The sequence below is a fragment of the Carettochelys insculpta genome, chromosome 12 (assembly GCF_033958435.1).
Source record: "Carettochelys insculpta isolate YL-2023 chromosome 12, ASM3395843v1, whole genome shotgun sequence".
Taxonomy (NCBI): domain Eukaryota; kingdom Metazoa; phylum Chordata; order Testudines; family Carettochelyidae; genus Carettochelys; species Carettochelys insculpta.
The window spans coordinates 21,199,037-21,220,662 of record NC_134148.1 but is presented as its reverse complement, the minus strand read 5'-3'; the positions used below and the strand labels follow the sequence as shown (position 1 = coordinate 21,220,662).

The window sequence follows — 21,626 nt, the reverse complement described above, 5'->3', positions numbered from 1 at the left end:
ACCTGGATGAGGGGAGGGCTTGCACCCTCAGCATATTTGCAGATGACACTGAGATAGGGGGAACAAGTAGATTCATTGAAGGGTAGGGATATGGTCCAGAGTGACCTAGATAATTTGGGCCAAAAGAAATCTGATGAGGTTCAACAAAGACAAGTGCAGAGTCCTGTAATTGGGACGAAAGAATCCAAAACATTGTTACAGGCTGGGAACTGACTGGCTAAATAGCAATGCAGCAGAAAGGGACTCATGGATTATAGTGCATGAGGGTCTGGATATGAGTCAACAGTGTGCCCTTGTAGCCAAGAAGGCTAACAGAATATTGGGGTGCATTAGGAGAAGAATTTCCAGCAGATCTAGATCTATTTGGCACTAGTGAGGCCACATCTGGAGTATTTCATCCAGTTCTGGCCCTACCACTATAGAAAGTATTGGGATGTATTGGAGTGGGTTCAGCGGAGAGGAATAAAAATGATTAGGGGGCTGGAACACAGCCTATGAGGAGAGGCTGAAGGATTTGGGTTTATTTAGTTTGCAGAAGAGAAGTGTGAGGGGTGATTTGATAGCAGCCTTAAACTTTCTGAAGGGTAACTCTAAAGAGGATGAAGAGAGTGTATTCTCCATAGTGATGCACTTTCACCAGCTTTTCCTCTGTCTGGGGCTCCTGGACTTCAATCCAGACACTTATGTCTGTGACAGCTGCTCCACCCCCAGTTGTATGGCTCTTGCCTTGCATCAATAATGCTCGTGGGACCGCTGGTCTCACTTTCTTTCCACCGCACAATGGTAGAAGGTTGTGCCTTTTGACTTTTTTTGCTCCATAGTGATGAACGCCAGAACAAGGTGCAATGGTCTGAAGTTACAGAGGGGGAGGTGTAGGTTGCATATTAAGAAAAACTATTTCACCAGGAGGGTTATGAAACACTGGAATGATTTACTTAGAGAGGTGGTGAAATCTCCATCCCTAGATGTTTTTAAGTCCCGGTGTGACAAAGTCCTGGCTGGTATGATTTAGTTAAGGCTGATCCTGCTTTAAGAAGTAGGGGGCTGGATTAGATGACCTCCTGAGATCCCTTCCAGTGTGAGGATTCTATGATTCTATGGCTGTGTCTGCACTAGCACCCCCCTTTTGAAAGGGGGATGCTAATGAGACACTTGGGGATATGCTAATGAGACGTTGCAATGAATATGCAGCACCTCATTAGCATAATAGCAGCCACAGCACTTTGAAAGTACCGCTTTCGATTGCGTGCGGCTTGTCTACACAGGGTCCTTTTTGAAAGGACCCCGCACATTTTGAAATCCCCTTATTCCTATAACCAAATTTTTGCAGGCACAAGGGGCTGGCAACAGAGGGGCTTTTTGCCTGCAGGGACACATCCACACGGCCTCTTTACTGCTGGCACCCCGCTCTGCCGAGACCAAGCTCTCGTGCAGCTATGCTAATGAGCCATGGGACCATGCTAATGAGCAGACACTTGCAATTTTGGGGCTGCTCATTAGCATGGACCTGCCAGGAAATCCACACTTTGTAGACATAAAAGTGTTGGCACTATTTGATTATTGTGTTACAGGCCAAAGCAGGGACAATTTTGAAGAGCCAGAGCTTTGCATGTTAGAGAGAATGGAAGACACAAACCTCATATTAAGCATTTGGGATCGAAGCTCATAGGAAATGCTGAGGATTATACAAATGTTGGCTACTGTCACAGACAAGAGCAGCTTGTAGGGACATGCAAGAGAGCAACTAAAATCCAGTTTGGCCGGGCAAGAAACCCTGGTTTGATATTTACCTCTGTCTAGTGCAGGTGAAAAATGTTTACTAATGAATTAACCAAACGGAAAGTGCAGGTTCCATTACCTGTTAAGACTAGTCATATGAGCGCTGAAAATTATAGGTAAACCCCAGGTTAGATTCTTGACTTTTCTCATGGATTCCTGCTATGCACCTCAGTATATGCCCTTTTCTGTGATTGCTTGAGGCTAGTTTTGCAGTACTGGGAGGGACTGTATCAATGTGAAACATCAGGAAGGGTAAAACCAACCTAAGTAAATAAACTGTTCACGATTCTACAGAATGAGTATCGGTTTGAAAATCATTCTGAATCCATTAGCAGGATCATCATAAAACAAATGACATGGTCACATATATCAGCAGTGTTTTTTTTGTAAAAACAGAGAGCGGCTATTCAGCTGACTGCCATGCCCCTCTCAGCCAGCCGGTACTTAGTACTGGCAAGTACGGGCACAGAAAAGCAGTGTATATTAGCATAGGTTCTGGACATTTGTAACCCATACTGGTTTCAATAAAAGTGATAAAGTACCTTTCTAAGAATATTTATACATGTTTTTGAACATGCACTCTAATATTTTCACCCTCCCTTCATCAAAAGAGGTGGTAAAGTCATTATACTCTTTAATAGTGTTTCTGTGGGAAATGTATATATGACTAAATCCTGTAGCAAGGTACAAATTATTCTGCAAATCTAGATGACTCACTTTTTACTGACAACTTAGTTTGGGTGTCTAAGTTTTTGCAGGCTTTGAATTCATGGGACACAGATTCTGAAGCAGCAGATTTCATCAAGTCAAATACTGACAGTCTTCAAATGGTAAAATGGGCTATAAAGTAAAAACATGTGACAAAGACTGAAAAAAGAATATCCGACTAAATGTTACATTACTGTTTTAATGTTTGCCTACAAAAAAGTAAGTGGTAAGCTTCAAGACTTCTATCACCAAAATCTTTCTTTTCAAACAAATGCTTCTGTCAGAAGTGTCTTAATTTCTTATCACAGAATTTCATCCACACAAGGAGCAATAAATAATTCATGTTGCTGGCTCTTTGTTGTGTGTCCCTGAACTGCAGAGAGCTGGAAGGCTGACAGCTGTGTCAGGACAAGCACCAAAGATCTGACATGACAAGTGACTAACAAGTTTCTTTCAGTCTATAGTGAAAGAAGACAATGGCACAAAGCGCAAAAACGAAATCCTGAAACAAAATGAAACTGTTTCTTTCTCTTTACCTAAGTGTTTGCTATGAGCTTATTTCCGACCCATAACCTCTGGTCATTTTATAGTACTGCCCTGCCCCCTTTACTCCTCACATTCGCCTGGCCATTTACGCCTGTCCATGGATCAATATGAGCAATTCTTGGAGAAATACGATGTCTCCATGACAACCAAGCCACAAATTCTCAGTGGAAAGCAGTGAGACCAGTAGTGAACTCTCCAGAGATTTTCAGACCTACAAGGCAAGATGTCTTAAAATGCAGGAATGACCAGAGAGAAAAGCCAGAGTAATTCATTGTTTATTACCAGTTTAATGGTGTCAGATGGACAGAATGAAACTCAGTATTCAAGTTTAAATTCTTTATCAATGCACATTTTTTCCCAATCAATATTCACCTCTGGACGGTGTGATATCCTGTTATTTATTTCACACACATATATGATATGCACATACACTCCCATCCAGTGCCATGAAAGTTCTGTCATTTAAAACAACTTAAATGAAGTTTAAAATTAATGTCATTTTTAGGCAGTGGGAGCTTTAATGAATTCTCAATTGAACCAGTTATTAGTGTTAATCTTCAATTAATTCTTTATAACTTCTGTCCATAACAGGTCAAAAATAAGGCTGTGGATTTGTTATCTGTAACAGTTGTAGGAAGGATTATGGACAGTTCCTGAAGGGCATAAGCCTTAAGGTAAGGTGCCATCAATGGTTTAGTGTAGCTGAATTAAATGTGTCTCTTTACCATGGTACCTATTCTTTTAAAGTCCAGTGCTGAATTTTGCTCTGAGGTAGGGAGACCAAGCCAAAGTGGCTTGAAAATAGATGGCAGATTTACAACTCACTGATTCCAATTATTCTAAAACACACCATTGCTCATTTCTGTGGAAAAGACGAGAAGGAAATGAAGTTCAAATCAGGTACATGACAGCAGTTCAACTCCCAAGGAATTCTGAAGGAGTGGAGTGCACTGAAATATAATCCCATAGCCATGGGTCCTCTCTGGGTTCTGAGATGACTTAGGGGACCTGACATGGATTTAGACTGCACCCTTTCACTGAAAATTAAATCTCAGCAGTGGTCCTTGGGGAAGGATCAGGGGACTGTTGGCAGCTGCCCCCTGTCAGTGCAGGCTGCAAGATTTGGAAATCTCTTAACTAAGCTGACAGGCCGCAGAGAGGATGAATCAAAAATATGATACACGGATCAGCACACAAAGATGCAAGAGGGTACACATAAACCAGATAAAGCAGGAAAGGAAAATATCAAGTAAAAAAAGATGTTTAACTCTTTCACTAAGGGATATTGTGTGCATATTATGCGCACGTGGGGCTGTGGGCCAGACCTTGGTTGCCTCTTTTGTTAATTAATCACACACTTGTTTTTATCAGCCACCATGAGACGCACTTTAAATTTAATTGTCCCCCTTTGGATTTAATTAACAAGCTTCTTACATATTCCATACATAAATAGAGAAATAAGCAAAATTAAGATAAATCCCATAGCCACTAGAAAGGGACATCCCTTATGTAGATCACTGTAATTAATCATTTCCATGTGAAAACTCATTAATTGAAATAACTAATGTGAGTTGATTTGTAAAAGGAATCAAGTTGTAACGCTGTCAATTTGCTTTTCTCCTGAGCGAGAGCATTTGAACGCCTGCTTCATATTCAGCACTAGTAGGTATAACCTTTCTAGTTTTTCATTATCTTACTCTACCTTCAGCGAGTCAGGCACTATACATATATTAACAAAGCATTTTAGTCCAAAACTAATGATAATGAACTAGTAATGTCAGATTTCTTTCTAGTCAGAAAGCCTTTCTCCTTTCCAGGACCTGAACGCTTGATGAAAGAGGGAAGGATAACAGCTCCACACTATGACCCCAGGAGGTAACCATTAATTTGACATTGCAGCTGCTAAAAAGGAAACAGCATTACAATGTGCATTTTTTGATTGGCTCAGAAGCTGTGTCATATTTATCATTTGATACTCGGTGACTAACTTTAAAGAGTTCTCACCTGGGCTCTCAGACTCTTCCAAGACACATCTGTCAGGCATATACTCAACTCCTTGGAAGTTTGCTGAGTATGAGCAGCTGTCATCCATGCCCACGCTGACTGCAGCTGTAAAGGAGGAAAAATGGGGTGGAAACTTGTGACATGTTCACAGATGAAACCCTCTCCTCCTCTCTACAGTTCTTTCAAATGCTGAGGTTATACACTGCACACAAAACAATAAATTAAAAATAAAATGGAACCTCAGAAATATTTATTGGCTAGCACATAGAGCTGAAAACTCTAGTGATATGACTTTTTTAGAAGAGAAGTGTGAGGCACCAACACAAATGTGATCCTATTGTACTGAAAATCTTATTGTATTTCCTTACACGAACCTGAAATATTAAAGTCAATTAGTAGTCCAACAAAATGCTCTCTTGCTTCACCAAAAGAAACTGGTAAATGGAATAAACAATCAATTAGAAGGTCTTGTAATTACTGGAACTGCACACTGGGGAGTGGGAAGTGTATTCTCTTTTCGTCTACATGAATATTTTTTTTAAAAATGTGCTATATAAGACACCTGAAATGTTATGTCTATACTTTACAATATTTACTGAGTAACAGCATAAAAAAGGATATTGAATTGAATGTGTAGATGACCTAATGAGGAAAATCTGTCTTTATTTACTGAGTTGGTAAATATTTGTAATTTTGAAGATAAGAAACTACCCTCAATGAGATCTGAATTTTAAAATTTACATGTAATTCACCCTGGCTATGTCTACACTAGCCCAAAACTTCAAAATGGCCACGCAAATGGCCATTTCGAAGTTTACTAATGAAGCATTGAAATACATATTCAGCGCCTCATTAGAATGCTGGCAGCCGCAACACTTCGAAATAGACACCACTCACCACTGTGCGGCTCGTCCAGACGGGACTCCTTTTCGAAAGGACCCTGGCAACTTCGAAATTCCCTTATTCCTAAGAGCAGATAGGAATAAAGGGATTTTGAAGTTGGTGAGGTCCTTTCGAAAAGGAGCCCGTCTGGACGAGCTGCGTGGTGGTGAGCCGCGTCAATTTCGCAGTGCTGTGGCTGCCGGCATTCTAATGAGGCCCTGAATATGTATTTCAGCACTTCATTAGTAAACTTCGAAATGGCCATTTGCGTGGCCATTTCGAAGTTTTGGGCTAGTGTAGAAATAGCCAATAGGAATAAGGGGATTTCGAAGGTGCCAGGGTCCTTTCGAAAAGGAGCCCCATCTGGACGAGCTGCATAGCAGTTAGCTGTGTCAATTTCGAAGTGCTGCAGCTGCCAGCATTCTAATGAGGCACTGAATATGTATTTCAGTGCTTCATTAATATACTTCTAAACGGCCATTTGCATGGCCATTTTGAAGTTTTGGGCTAGTGTAGACAGCCCCTGTGGATTCAGATAGCCCCAATAAAAGTCTTCCTTTACAGCAAATAAGTGATAATTCTGCCCTGAGAGTTAATGTCTCCATAAAGCAAGTACGTGTTTCTGTATCATTTCTTCTCTCAGGCCTTTGCTGAGCACCTAACATACGTTACATTGGTTATAAAGTTAATTACATACTTAGTGTACAACTGTTGCACATTATTTCATAGAACATACACAATTCAGGCTTCATCTAAGTCCCTCTAGGGTCACTGGAATGCTAGTAACCAAACTTGATTTTTTGAACTAATTGTACAACTAACATAAATTCTAATCCTGCAAACTGATCAATGTAGGTGGAGCCTTGTATCTGCATGCAGTGCGAAGTAGGGGCTTTGTACACACCTCCTTATGAACTGTTTTCAGGATCAGGGTTATCCTGACCATGTGACAGTCACCTTTTGCTGAATTTTGCAAGGTGTAATACAAGAAAGGAATCCTCTCTAGGTAAACTTCAATTGACAGTTGCCAACATTACAGGAAATCAAGCTGCTGATAATTTTAAAAGAAATAGTCTGTGCGAGATACATGGGCACTTTTTTTCTTCTGTGTTTGCAGAGCACCAAATGTGATGTGGTCCCATTCCCTGTACAAGGCTCCTCCTAACTGCCGCAGTGATACAAGTAGCAACAATAATGCCAACCGATTCTCTGCATTTTCTATCCCTGAAAAGTTTTGGGCCCAGTCCTCCAATCCAGGCCTGCCACTGGGGGTTACAGGGGACAACTGCCTCAGAGCCTGGTGATTCAAAAAGGCTTGGTGCCCCTGGATGCTGCCACTGCTTTCACAGGAATAGTGGCAGCCAGAACCCTGGGCCTTTCAAATTGCCATCAGAGTATCAGGTGGCTGCAGGGGCCCAAGTGGAAGGGCAGGGGAAGAGGCACAGCACATGCCAGGTGGCACTGAGGGCCAGCTGCCCCCAGACCTGTGCCTGCTGGCTAGGGCCCCACCCCTTCCTCAGCCCAGCAAATCTCCTTGGGCCCCCTACTGCAATCAGCACTATTATTATGGACCTCCATTCATGTGGAGCCCAAATGAACGTTAGATCTGTTTGTAAGACTGACAACTTAAATAAATATACGATAATACTAATTATGAAATATGCAATAATAATACAAAAACTTGCAAAAAAAAGTGAAATTTCTCTATAAAATGAACTGAATGTTTGGGGCAGTGCCAAGATAGCAACTAGCCAGAGTACAGCAACTTGCACAATTAAGGGGACAAAGACCTCAGGAAAACCTCTGACTCTTACAAAAGGTTTTACAGAATTACCAACGTCCAAACAAAGAAGAACTTTGTTTTTTCAAGTCCCTTCTGAAAAAGCCAACACAATAAACTGCATAGAACTCAGTGTATCTATATGAGAGAGTAAAGAAAGGGCCAAGTCAACTCTGAAGGGAAAGAACAGTCAATAATGAATAAAGAATTGTACACACAATGACTTGTACATGTGGAACGGAGGTAATCTGCAAGGGGTGAAATTCACCACGATGCACAAAGGACTAGTAGAAGGTCTATGCTTCATGCCAGTCTCACTTAACATCTCAAACTAAAAGGTGTACAGGAGCCTTGCTGGAATCGGAACAGGTCTATCAATTGTCAAATATCCAAAAGAACTCTTTAAGTGCATATTAAAAATATCAAACGGAGAGGGGTGCAAATTGCCAAACTATTATGAATCTATGTGAAGCTTCACAGAAACTATTTTTTGCAGTATTCAACATGCATGAATTCTTACTGAAATTCAGAATTTCCCTTAGAAACATTATGCCAAACCTGTATTTTACTGGCATATATTTTAAAAATCCCAAATTTCCACAGTTTGATAACATTAATAGTTAATTGAAATGCTACTGTTAACTTTTTGGTACTTTTGTCTTAAGCCTCATTTCATGAATTAAGAAACAAAAGAGCATAATGATAAATTGTTGCCCTGGGATACATTTTTGCCAAAGCAAAATGCATATTTTACTTCCTTCCCCTAAAAATGCAAGTGTTTTTCAAATCTACTAATTGGGAACAGAGCATGTAGTTGTGAAGAGGTGGATTCCTTGACCTATTCACAAATAATTTTTTTTTCCAGGAAAAGAAAATCAGTTTACACGCTGAATTTTGACAGAAAAGTATGGGGTTTTTATGTGTGTGGCAAAAGTACTACTAAAGTAATTTTCTAAACCAGCTCATCCTATTAAATATCGTAGGCTTTGTCTACACTACAGCAATCTGTTGACAGAAGTTACCATTACTTTTTTTCTAGAAAAAACGGTGCTGGAACTCAAGTCTGATGACTCCTCATAGAGATTTGAGTGTTCAATTTTAATGCCCTGCATGTCTGCGGGACCAGTGAGGTCTCCTGGCCTGGTCCTCACACTGCTGCAGGACCAGTGAGGGCTCCTGCCTCAGTCCCTGCACTGCTGCGGGGCTGATGGTGGCTCCTGCCCCAGTCTCCAGGCTGCTATGGGGCAGTGGGGGCTCCTGCCCCAGTCTCCAGGCTGCTGTAGAACCAGCAGTGTTTTAGTGGAAATAAGGTGCCAGAACTCTGTTCCAGTGTGTTCTACCAGAAAAAAAAAAAGACCTGGAAGTTACTGTCTGAAAAGATCTTCTCACAAAACTTCTGTTGACTGATTGTGGCCCCACACAAAAGCGGATTGGTCTGTTGATCCACTGTACTGACAGAGAGCAGCTGTACTTCCCAGCCGCTCTCTTGACAGAACAGCCAACCCAAAGCACAGCAGACAGGGTGGCCCAGTGACCCGGAGGCCCTTGCTGTAGACAGAGGCCTGCCCCCAGAGCATCCACACAGCTTCTTCTGTTGACCGGTTCTGTCAAGAAAAGTGTTCTGCCTCATGGGGGAAGAGGCAGAAGGCTCTCGACAAAAGTGCCGAGTTCTGTCAACAGACTGCATTTTTTGCGTGGACGCTCCACAAGTTCTGTTGACAAAACCCTCTAGCATAGATGTAGCCTTGCAGTCCACTAAGATAAATGGTACACTGGGTTGACCACGTGGGTGAGATAATGTCTGTTGGACCAGTTTCTGTTGGTGAGAGAGAGATTTTGAGCTTACATAAAGCTCTCACTCAGGCCTGGGAAACTAAGACTATGCCTACATTGCACCCCTACACTACACATCCAGTGCCATGGATGAGCGATCCCTTGACATATGTGTTAACTGCTTGTGCTACACTATCTGTTCCAATTTGTGATTAGTCGTGACACTCTGAAGGCATGTCCCTACTACAAAACGTAATTGACCTATTTTATGTCACCATACAGCTGCAGCAGTAATGAATATACTTGTACATGTCTGCACTTTGCTCGCTGCGTTGGTGGTGGTTTTCCTCATTATGTGAACTTGTACTGATTGTACCATCAGCCTGGGGCATTGTGGGATAGTTTCTGAAATCCAGTAGTAGTAGATGTAAGCAACGTGGTGCCTAAACTGACACTGCATTGGTCTTTGAGACCTGGTCCTTTTTACTGCAGATCTTAGGCTTCACCAGCAGAAGTTTGATTTGTGAGATCTTCAAGCCAGCTTGGATTCACCCTGTATAGGGACTTTGGACTTAAACTTATGGACTAATTCTGTAAGAACCCTTTGCAACTACAAGGCTTGTAATCTCTACTATGAATCTGATCTGAGTTCTGTATTCACGTTTGCTTGTGCGCGGAACTCTTTTAATCAATACTCTCTCGCCGTTCTTTTAAAATAAATTTTAGTTTAGTTCATGGAAATTGGATATACGCATAAGTTGGGGGTAAGATCTGAAACCAGGACACAAGGCCCAGGGAAACCTGGTGTAGAAGGCCCCATCCCCACTCCACCTCTGCTCCACCCCCACCCGGACCCATTCCACCAGTCACCAAGCCCCTCTCCTTATCCACTCTCTTCCTGCTCCTTCCTTCCCCTGCTCTGCCCTACTCCACCCCGTTACCCAAAGCCCCCTACACAGAGCAATGTGAGCCAGAGGTTTAACAAGGGGCCAAGTGCTGGGTGGCAGCACAGGTTGGTCTCCCACCATTCACTGCAGTGGTGGGAGCTGAAGCAACCCAGAAGCCTACTCTTCTCCTCCTTGCCACCCTCTTCTAGCCCTTTGTACTCCATTTCATCATGGCAGCAGGAAGGAGAGTACCCTGCTGCTGAGGCTGCCATAGTGAGAATGGGAGGAGGGGCCAACCCCTGCTGCTGCCCCCTGCCAGACTCCTCCCCTGCCCCCCCCCAGTAATTCCTCAGATCCCTTGGGATGGTTGAGGTGGTTGTTGTGGGGCCCTCCAAAGTGCAGGCCTGGGGTGGCCTCCCTGAACCATTCTATGGATGGGAAGGCTTTATCTGAAATATTCATTAACCTGAGAGGTGATGTGTCTGATCCTCTGGGACTGGTAGAACTTTCCTATTTGATGAATAAGAACTGTCAGTGATCCTCATTATATTTGCACTGTTGGCTTCTGGGTAACCATTAAGGTAACAGAGACTGTTTTTTGCTTACTTGGTAAATCTATGTACTGCAATAACCACCATTTTTAGCGGCCGGCTGCCCCATTCTTTGTAGCTCATCCTAATTGAGTGACCTCAGTTGGCTCCCATAGGATCCCAGTCACAGTGATCCAGGCTTTCCTTGGGATTTGGTCTAGGCCTGCAGGGTCAATCAGAAACTGACTTTGTGTAGTATTTCACCCAGATAAGAGGCTATCATTTCTGTGCAAAAAATACTGACTTGTAGTTTAGGGTAAAATGTGATGTGATATTGAGTCACATTTCACACCTCTGAGTCACAGTTCCTTTGGAATTCCTCTTTGGAGAATTACGCTGGGGGCGGGGAGGGAGGGGGGCAGAGGGAAGCAGTATATATCATGCAGGACGATTACCATCCATTCTCATGTTCTGTCAAGTCAGCTAGCCAAAACACAGGGGAGGTACAGCCATGACTTTCTTAGGGAGGATTATTGGTCAAGCAGCCCCTGCCCTTCCCTGCCTGTAGATTTGTGATCCAGCTAACCAGGGAGGTCAGAGGTATGCAGTGTTACCGAGCGGTGAGTCATAATCGTCATTTTTCATTTTGTAGTTATGTGTTAGTTGCTTGAGCAAATGAGGGTTATGATTTTACAAACATTTTTGTCTGGACAGTTGTGTCTCTGCCTTTGGGGCAATGGTAGCAGCATTTAACATCAATAAACCAAACAATAAAGGTAAATGAAACTATACGTTACTGTGTGTACTGCATTACTTCTATAACAAGTTTCAAATCTAATTCTTAAAAATAATTTTTACACAAGGAATGTGTTTATAAGGAAGTCATTAACGGGAGATCAAACAGCCAGCAGTGTTTGTGTATCTCAGCCTAGTCAATGACAGAGCACTGCACAAATCTCACCATATCTCAGGGTATGTCTTCACTTGCCAGTTGATCAGCACTGTTGCATTTGATGCAGTGAGTGTCAATTTAGTGAGTCCGGTGAAGACACGCTAAATCGATGGGCGAACATTTTCCCCTTGATTTGTGTTCTTTCCCTTCCTTAGAAGTGTAAGGGAAGTCAATGGGGGATGCTCTCCTGTTGACGTACCACAATGTAGCCACCATAGTAAGTGGATCTACCAATGCTGACTTCAGTTATGTTAATCACATCACTGAAATTATGTATACAGTAGGGTCTCAATAGTCACGAACCTAACGTTTGCGAATTTAATTATCTGCGAGCAGCCATGAGCAGCTGCTTCCCCAGGGTTCCAGGTAGAGAGCGCCAGCAGCTGGGAGCTGCCATATTCATAAAATTCAACATTTGCGAGGGTTCTCAACATGGAACGTTCGCAAATGTTGAGACCTTACTGTATTTTGATTGATTTACTGTGGTAGTGCAGCCCAGCCCTGAGATACACCCCGCATTAGGTTACAAAATGATATCAGAACTTTTTATTCTTTTTCAAAAGTCTCACTATGTGCACAATTTGAAGTGGAATATTTCTTACCAAAAAGCTCTTTAAAGACAAATGAACAAAGGGAATTGGAAAATTAAACATAAGAAAGACCACTCTGGCCCATATAAAGAGTAAAAGTCAGAACGGCATTATGTAACAATGGAGAAAATGCAGCAAGTTAAAACCTTACAACTGACACTATCTACTTTGTTTAAAAAATATCCCAGTCCCAGGAGAAGAGGATTTATCGTCAAATATCAACACACTGAAAAGAGTCTTAGTAAGTTTCTGGTACCCGACATTAACTCTAATCTTTCCCACAACATTGATGGGACCTAGCTACCATACTCTTCTTAGTGTATGTTCAACATTCCTCAGGTGGCATGGGATCAGGATTTATCAGTGAACTTGGTCTGCTTGGGTCAGGCACTGATCGGGAGTCTGATGTAAACAATCAGATCCTCATTCATAGGAAGACCCCTTTGCCCTACTCTGGCAGAATAAAGGGTCCTTACAATAGATATAAAATATATGTCTAGTGGGGTCAAAAGTCACTGCGGGCCCTGGGATAAGGTGGGAGGGAAGCCTGGCTCTACGCACTGGAAGGGGTGGGGCCAAGGGTCGAAGGGGCATGGCCTAGAGCAGTTACCCTTTAAAGTTGCCCCCACCCTGGAAGGGCATATAAAGCAGCGCTGCCACAGCACTTCAAAAGGTCCCAGAGCTCTGGCCATTGCTGTGGCAGCCGGAGCTCTGGGCCCCTATGAAATGACAAGCCCTTGGACAGCTGCTCCCTTGCCCCCCTTTCCCATTGGTCAGCCTGTATGTGCTCACTTTAAATCCACCTTACATTGCCAGAGTGGTACAAAGAGGCTTTAATGAAAATGAAGCTCAGAGTCAACAGGATCTGAGAGAAAGTTAGTAAACAAAGGGAGTGGTTTTGATCGGATAATTATAGTGATATTTTATTTTCACTTCACTAGCTGTAATTGAAGTGACTAAATGGATAGAACCAACATCAATTTAGCTACAAAACTGAATTAAAAAACAAATGGACAAATTCTGCAAATGGCTCATAAAAACTCAGAGGTTCAGGACAGCAACCACAAGAATCTTCATTTTACAGGATCAAAACTTACAAATTTTAATGAAAAAGATATTTGCTATTTTCCACCATCCTAAGAAGTGGTTACCTTTTTTTTTTTTTTTAGTGAAGGGCCCACCAGGCAGAAAATATCACAAAACTTAGTACAGAACTCTGATTTGGTTGGCTTGGTCTCCTGAATAACACAAACATTTGATCCTTATTTGGATTGAAATGTTTCATATAATTTTAGTTCTGCAAACTCAAATCACTAAACAAACAAAGTACTTGACAATTACCCAGATACTATGTGTGAGAGTCATTTTTAAATGATGAGCAGTGCTTTGGAGACATGAAACAGGAGTTAATCACTGTCATTTCCATCAATTCTCCCTTTAAACTCTGAAAAACTTGCTAGACTCTGGTTGGAAACACCATATAGAGAGGTAGATATATCTTTGACCTCCATACAGATTCTCAGTATTAAACTAGGGAAGAAGAGGATTTTCACGGGATAGGTAAATAACCTGATCACTGTTTCATTTTGTTGTTTAATACGGCTATGTGTATTAATGATTTAAAGAGAGATCCTAAAAAAAACAATTTGACAATTTAGAACATGTTGGGGCAAAACCAAAAATCATCCTTCTGTCAGAAGAGAGGGAAGCCAGTCTGTGGGACTAGAGCCCTAAAAGATTTACAAACAGTATCAGGGTTTGAAAGCAACCTAAATTTGAGTAAAAATTAGGTCCTCTCAGCAGGACCTGAAGGAACAGAGGTCTCCTTACAGTGAACTACCTGTGTGACTAGCACATGTTCCTCTCTTCTCCCTGCAGTTCCTTCCTGTGGCTTTATATCAGTACTGGGCTCAAGGGGCAAACTGAGCTCATTCCCCACCCAGCCCCCTAACCTGATTGGCTCATTACCTCCAATCAGCTTCTCTGAGTGCATTAATCAGCATCCAAATAATCGGCATGTAGGCTCAGCTACTCCCTCCCTGCACTCTGTTACACACTTCCTTGGTGCTACTCTGCTTTCACCTGCAATTGAATGTGAAAGAAGCAAATATTATAGTAATATCTCTACCTTCACTTTTTTAGTCGAGAAGAGCAGATTGTGACAGGGTGTATAAGCCCCACTTTGGAATCAAAGTGGTTAAAGTGCTGCTGTGGAAGGGCTGGCCCTGCATCTCTGACCCCTTCAGTTATATTGGGGTTGAAAGGTTTAAAAGAAGGAAGTTCCAGATGATTGCTGGGCTGCTCTGGGGGACAGCAGACAGCAGATCAACAGTGCCAAGAGAGACTCTTGGAAAGCTTCAGAGAGACTGTCCTCAAGGTGGACACGTACACCTCCTACAAGGAGACAGCTGAGTCCAATAAAGCAGTTGGGCTGGAAAGGTGTGGCAGGTCCCAAGGCAAACTGCTAAGTAGTTGTTACTATCTTCAACCTCTCCTGGAGGCAGGGAATCTGAGACTGTACTGAAAGAACTTGGGGTGTAAAAGCCAGTAGCCCCATTTCCTTCAAATGCAGTCAGACTATCCTGCTCAAAATATGGGGATGCACATTTTGTAGAACTGAAACGGACCTCTGAAGGTCATTGAGTTCAGTCCTCTGCCCTTTTGGCAGGGCAAAGCACCATCCTTTTTTTTTTTTTTTTCAAATCTATCTGCCCTAGTTCCCTAAATGGCCCCCCTCAAGGGCTGAGCTCACAACGCTGGGTTTAGCAGGCCAATGCTCAAACCACTGAGCCATCCCCCCCACTTAGTAGCACTGAAACTCCTGTTTATGCAGATGGAGGCACACGGACAGGGGGCATGCCCATTAGTCACCCAAGAGTCATGGCAGGAATATGTGTTCCTGGTTCAAAATTCATCTGAGTAATGGGAAACATCAGTTTTGCACTAATTTCTGATTTTTGTTGTCATTTAGAGAAAAAAAACACTGATTTATGTGGTTGGCCTATAACTGAGAGCAGCCAGTTGTTATTTTACAGTAATCAAATAGCAGACAGGCACAGTTTTCACTACCCTTTTTAAATAAGGGAGATTAAAGAATTAATCTGTACAGTCCCTTAAATTAGGATTCTACATAAACATAGCAGCATACAGCACTTAGTATCACTTCTAAATAAACCAGTATAGAATGAATCCATCTGGGAACTAAAGCAACAAAAGCTATTGCTGTGAGCTGAGACAAAGCACCTGCAATTATACTGCAGGACACCATCTTGAAGTAGCGGAGAGAGAAAGTCAAAGACACAAGTCGATTTTCCTTGTCCAATTTCTACAATTACAGCCTAACATATTAAACAGATGTGTAGTACTCCTCCTACCTGCCCAGAAAGTCTCTGTAAGAACCAGACTGGGGGAATCTCTATGTACTAGCCACTAGTTCTTACCATTTATGGATCACACATGGTAACACATGACTTAAGTCTTCTACAAGAAAATTATATCTTGACTGGGAAACAAAAATATATATTCTAGATGGTCCACAGTAGGGATGAGCTACAGATGGGCCTGTGTGAACTGTGGCCCACCCACTTAGCATCCAGGTTCCCCAAATTGGGGCTGGAGGCCCCCTGAATCCACAGACTGGGTCTCCTAACCCCAGCTGTGCTGCTGCCCTGATCGCCTGGGCAGGTCTGGGCGGGTTAGCACTGAGGTTGGAATCTGGGTTAGGAGCACACAGCGCTGACAGGAGAGTGATGCAGCAGGGCTGGAAGACAATGAGTTGGGATTGGAGGGGTGGGTGGAGCACCATGGGTGCAGTCTGTACTCTGTGTACCCCAGGTAGACACTGAGCAGTAAGGGTGATAGGAGGAGGCAAGTTCCCCATCCCTCCTGCCACCTCTCACCAGGGCACCAGATCCCTCTTGCTCCCATTCCCTTTGTGGACTGCCCAGAGTACTAGATCCCCCCCACCCCGCCCTGCCCTCTACCCATGGCACTGGATCCCTCCTGTTCCCTTCCCATCTGCACAGGAAACCAGACCCACCTGCACATCTTAATCTTCCTGCTCTGATCACTCCTGTCACCCCCCACCCTCCATCTCTTCCTCTGCTCCCACCCCCAAAGGCTGGTGCCCACCTGCCCACATTTCCTATCCTAGCTACACCACTGCTCTGCAGGATGTGGTATGAGTGAATTTGCCATGAACATCCTAACGCAGTGGTTCCCAAACTTTTCGTCATCACGCCCCCCGTTTTGACATTTGATAAACCCTCACACCCCGCCACCTGTTCTTTACCATCACCCAAACCACCTTTTAACAAAAAACTCAATTTGTAATTTAAAATAAGCAAAATCTTGGTATAAAAATGTTATTTAAAATTAAAAATAAGCACAAATAGCTTTTCTCGGCCCAAAAATTTAATAAAAAACATAATTTAACATCAGAAACAGCAGAAACAAATTAATTTAATGTGGAAGATGCTGCTGCCTTTTTTTCATAACTTGGGAAATTCTAGGAGAGTGAATATGGACCATCTAGTCTAACGGCACAGGCCCCACCTTGTGGGTGCCTGGTGCAGCCCCAGCTGGCCAGCTGCCTGAGCCCCGTGTTGCCAGGGCTGCCTGCCAGAGCCCCTCCATTCCCCCAAAGCCAGGCACCACCAGCACCCCATCTAACCCCATCCTCCTCCTCTCCCCGCACCCACACTCACTCACCTTTGCAGGAAGCAGCTAGCTCCATGTGGGCCTTCACTGGCTGCCTGCTTTTTATAGTGGCTGAGATGGGGTGCCCATATGGAATGGCAGGGGCTGAGAGCCGGAAGCAAAGGCCATCTCTTTCTTAGGGTGGAAGGAAAGATGCGGGGGGAGGACTGGGTCACCTTGCGCCCCCCCTGGAATTTCTTCACACACACCCCCAGAGGGGCTCGCTCCCCAGTTTGGGAAACCATGTCCTAATGCAAGTGACAAGAAGGCATCCTAACACTTAGGAAAGAGCTGGCTGAAATTTGAACAGAATAAAATAAAAACTTGGTATCATAGAATCATTATTAACCTGCCTCATATACTTAGAAATGCATAAATACTTTGCCACATGCCTTGCTCAGCCAGGGACATTTCACTTAGCAGGGACTCATTTATTGCCAGTGACATGGCAAAAACACATGATCTCCCCTTCATGCAAAGAAGTTATTGGAACATCAGGTGCACAGCTCAGCTCAGCCCACCTGGAGTGACTCAAGACTAAAATGTAATTTACCCCAAATAGTATTTTTTCCTTTTGAAAGTGCTCTTGTAGGCTTTAAATCTTAATGTACTTTGAAAAGTCATGTCACTGAGAGCAGCACTTACCTGAGAAAGTGAAACAGGAACTTTCAGTGATTCTTCGCCCCAGTATCCTTCAAAGTTTTATTCACCTTGAGGGATTTCCTTATTTCTCTCAACTAGATATACAAGCATGTAACCAATTATGCTCTCAAAGGATTTTCCATTTTTGTTTCATTAGCGCAATGAAACATTGACTCAGTTTTTAAAGCAATTGACTTGAGCTTAGTTGTGATTTACACCAGTACCTGTCCACATACTGAATCTACTATAAATAAATACCTTACTACTAATTTTTTCCCTGGATTTTGCTATAGGAAATGGAATACTTTCAAATAAAAGCTTCCAAGGCTTTTATGGAAAAGCACGACAATATGAGCATCACTGAGCTTTATAAGGAAGGAAAATAAAGGAAGCTTATTTTAAAATGTAAGCTCCTTTTCACTATTTTTTATCATTGTTAGCCATGACTTTTATTCCCTGCCTTCCTTTTGTACCAAGAAAGCATAAATATCATTTTCCCAGAAATGCTAACCTACAAAAATTGTTAGTACAAGTTTTTGTCAAATATGGTATGGAATTAAATTATTCACTCTGTCTTCTTACTTTATTGAGATTATTTTTGTCTATCTCACCACTTTTCCCAAAAAGGATAAATGAATGGCAGCAAGTAATCCAACTTTTTATGGGAGTGAGAGGAAGTATGGATAGTTTTTAGTTGTTACTATATACAGCAATTTCTATGATTTTCATAATCAAGCAGAATTCCCCTTCACTTCAGCACTAGAATCAAAGGGGGAGATTTTATATGTGTGGCATAATTATTGTTCAGTATATTCATAATTTTTGTAAACCAACCAACCAACCAAAAGTCATTCACAGAAAACTTCATATTCTGAGGACTCAGCACCTTAACATGTACATTCACTTGAGTCAAAACCTTTGTAGCTTGGGTTCTATTTTACATCATTGCAGTGAAAGAACCCTAATCACAGAGAGGCCAAAATATATGTTTATAAAAAACAAAACCAACAGCACTAAGTTTCATTATTGTTGTTTGCATCCTATTCCTTCTTTTTAATCTGTGAGCCTACAAGCTTAACTAGTGGAAAACAAATTTGATGAAACTTTGATTAACCTCTCTTGGTCAGGTTATTATTATTTTGCATTATGGCCTTGAAGATGTATTACTGATTGGGAAGTAAAGCCAATGGCAGCACAGCATGAATCTGTTGAATGACTCCTGTATGAAGTGGAAGTACTTATTTCCCAGACATTTCTTTTATGTTCCCTACTGGTAAAATGTTATTTGAATTTAAAAGATGTTCAGTGCTATTGTAAGTAATAAGTAAAGTCAGGCACTATGCTACAGGATATTGAAGAGTCTGACTTGCTGGTAAAACGGGCATTATTCCAAGAAACGAATCTTGTATAGGACTGCTTCCTGGTGGCTGAGATCTCCGATTGGCAAAAGACAGTGGACTTTTCAGTCAGCAAGCTAGTTACCGATGGATGTGGCTCAAGGCTGACACACAGATTGACTGGTTCACACTAATTTACTTCACACAGATTCCATTTATCTCCTAGAAGATCCCCTGGCAGCAGCTTATAATGGCATATCCTAGGATGCCTGCCTGCACGCGTTTTTAAAGCGGCAGAGCTTGATGAATCTAAGTCCAGAAAACAGTTCACAGATTGAGGAGTAGGTGCAATCAAAAAACATCAAGTAGCACAGCTGGGACTTGCTAGCTTGCTTGACTGGTTTGAGCAGCTGAGCATTAACTACGCTTGCTTTCCTGCTGGCAGCCCTGTGTCACTAGGACAAATCGGAGCACCATCCGGACAAAAAGAAAGAAAGAAAGAAAGAAAGAAAAAGAAAGAAAGAGAAAGGATCACATAGAGTAATACGCACAGCTGCAAGGATAACTCATTGGAACACTTAACTTTTAATCTTCAAAGAACTCCAGAATTTTAAACTAGCCAATATTCATTGTAGCAAGTTTTAAAGTTAAAATGTTGAGCAATTGCTTTTGGTTATTCGAACTGTACTTAAGCAAAGAACTGGAAGAAGCTGAAAATGTTTCCATTGATTTTTTTCTCTTTTTAGACTAAACCATTTACCGTCTGATAACACATGCATGGGGAATAACACCAATATACTGAATTTAAAATTATAACAAGGTAAGGCGCAGGCCAGAGAAATCTCCCCAACCCCCAAATATAGAATAATTGACTTTGGTAGATACTGAGATTTCTAGAAGCAAAAATTACAGAATATTGTTTTTAAAATTATTGAAAATATAGGTGCACGTTGCAACTCTGTACACGCAGATGGACAGGAGAAGATTTTTGAAGATCTTTGTCAGAAATCAAGCAAAAATTAATATTATTAGACAATACTTTACAGCAAATGTGTTGTAGGAGAGCCAAAGTGCATTTAGTACTGATGAGGTTAAAGACTTGGCTGAAGTGTTAGCTGATGAAAAAGTAGGATTAAGGCTTTAGTATGAGTCTTGACATGATCATGTTGTCTGCCTGCTGTCTTAAGCTTCGAAAAACAGCTGGGATCAGCTTCTTATAAGCTCCAACTCAAAGATGTTTAAGCAGTACCCAATCCAATTAAACAGAGGTAAATATAAGGAAGGGGCCTACTGAGTCCAATCATCTTATTTTTAATGAAAAACAGCATAATTGCAGGTTGCACAACTCCTTAATCTCACTTTAAACCTAATAGACTGCTTCCTTATATTGCACATGGCAGGACCTGTTAGGCTAAGCTTTCTATATTGGTGTGCTTAATTTTGGGTCATTATCCCTTATTATGTTACTTGTAATCCTAAAAGCCTGTGATCATGTCTAGATATTTGGTAAGGATTGTACCTGGATATACAGGGATTCATCTTCTAAGAATAATGGATTAACTGAATTGTACTGTATGAATAGCATAAAGTTCTCCCATGAACTACATCGCAGTTTGCGATTTGCCGCATTTCATGAACTGCTGCCTTTTTTTGGTCCCTCTCCTCTAAACAAAACTGCAATTGTGAATAGTAGAGATGCTGCTTTAGGAGCCTAAGCTAGTCATGGCATTTGAAAATACAAATATGACAGGACTTCAGAAATAAATTTGCTAAATATAATTATCTTCTGACTAAAATCCTCAGGGAAAAAATAATAGAAGGGAGGGAAATCCTACAATACAGATAGCGACATATTAAATTGAACTGTGTGCTCCTCAGGCTCTGTCTACACTAGGCAAAGTTAGTCAACCACAGACAGCAGCCGTTCTAACTATGGCAATTGCATAGCTAAAAATGACGTATCTATGCTCGGCTAACTTGGCTGTCCATACTGGGAAAGGTCAATGGGAGAGTTTCTCCTGTTGACCTCCCTTACTCCTCCTGTCTTGTGATGAGTACAGGGGTTGACTGTGACCCCGAGAGGCTGATTTTGCACGTCCATACTATATGTGTGAAATCAAACCCCAGACTGACCCCGAGCGGGATGATCTTCCAGGGTTTTGTACACATACCCTCAGTCACACATAGTCTCAGTACGTAGGAGTCCAATGCTCTAGACCACTTATCTTCCACACAGTAAAAGGAGTTTGGGGGCGAATACAACGTGTGATCACATTGTGCTACGTTAGAAGCTTTTGTCTAGGTATGTATTTTAATAGCAATTACACATATTATAGCATAAATCCATGTGTGAATTCCTCCTTTTCTGTCCCATAAGTATGAACCAGAACATTCTCTGAGGATGCTGTGACGGCCAAGAAAAATCTCATCAGGGTTGACTTCAAATATCAGTTCCTCATGTCCATAAAAGCTCAGAGGAAATTTAAATAACCTGGAGTGAAGTGTTTGAGGGAGCTGT

General features: G+C 42.1%; 1 protein-coding gene across 1 annotated transcript in view; it reads right to left on the bottom strand.

The window, feature by feature from the left end:
- The window catches only part of WDR72 (WD repeat domain 72), a 186,610-nt gene that overhangs the window by 8,468 nt on the left and 156,516 nt on the right, over window positions 1–21,626 (bottom strand). Inside the window, exon 18 of the mRNA XM_075007021.1 lies at window positions 5,038–5,142. Within this exon, the coding sequence (XP_074863122.1) occupies window positions 5,038–5,142 (105 nt within the window). The remainder of the gene's footprint in view (window positions 1–5,037; window positions 5,143–21,626) is intronic.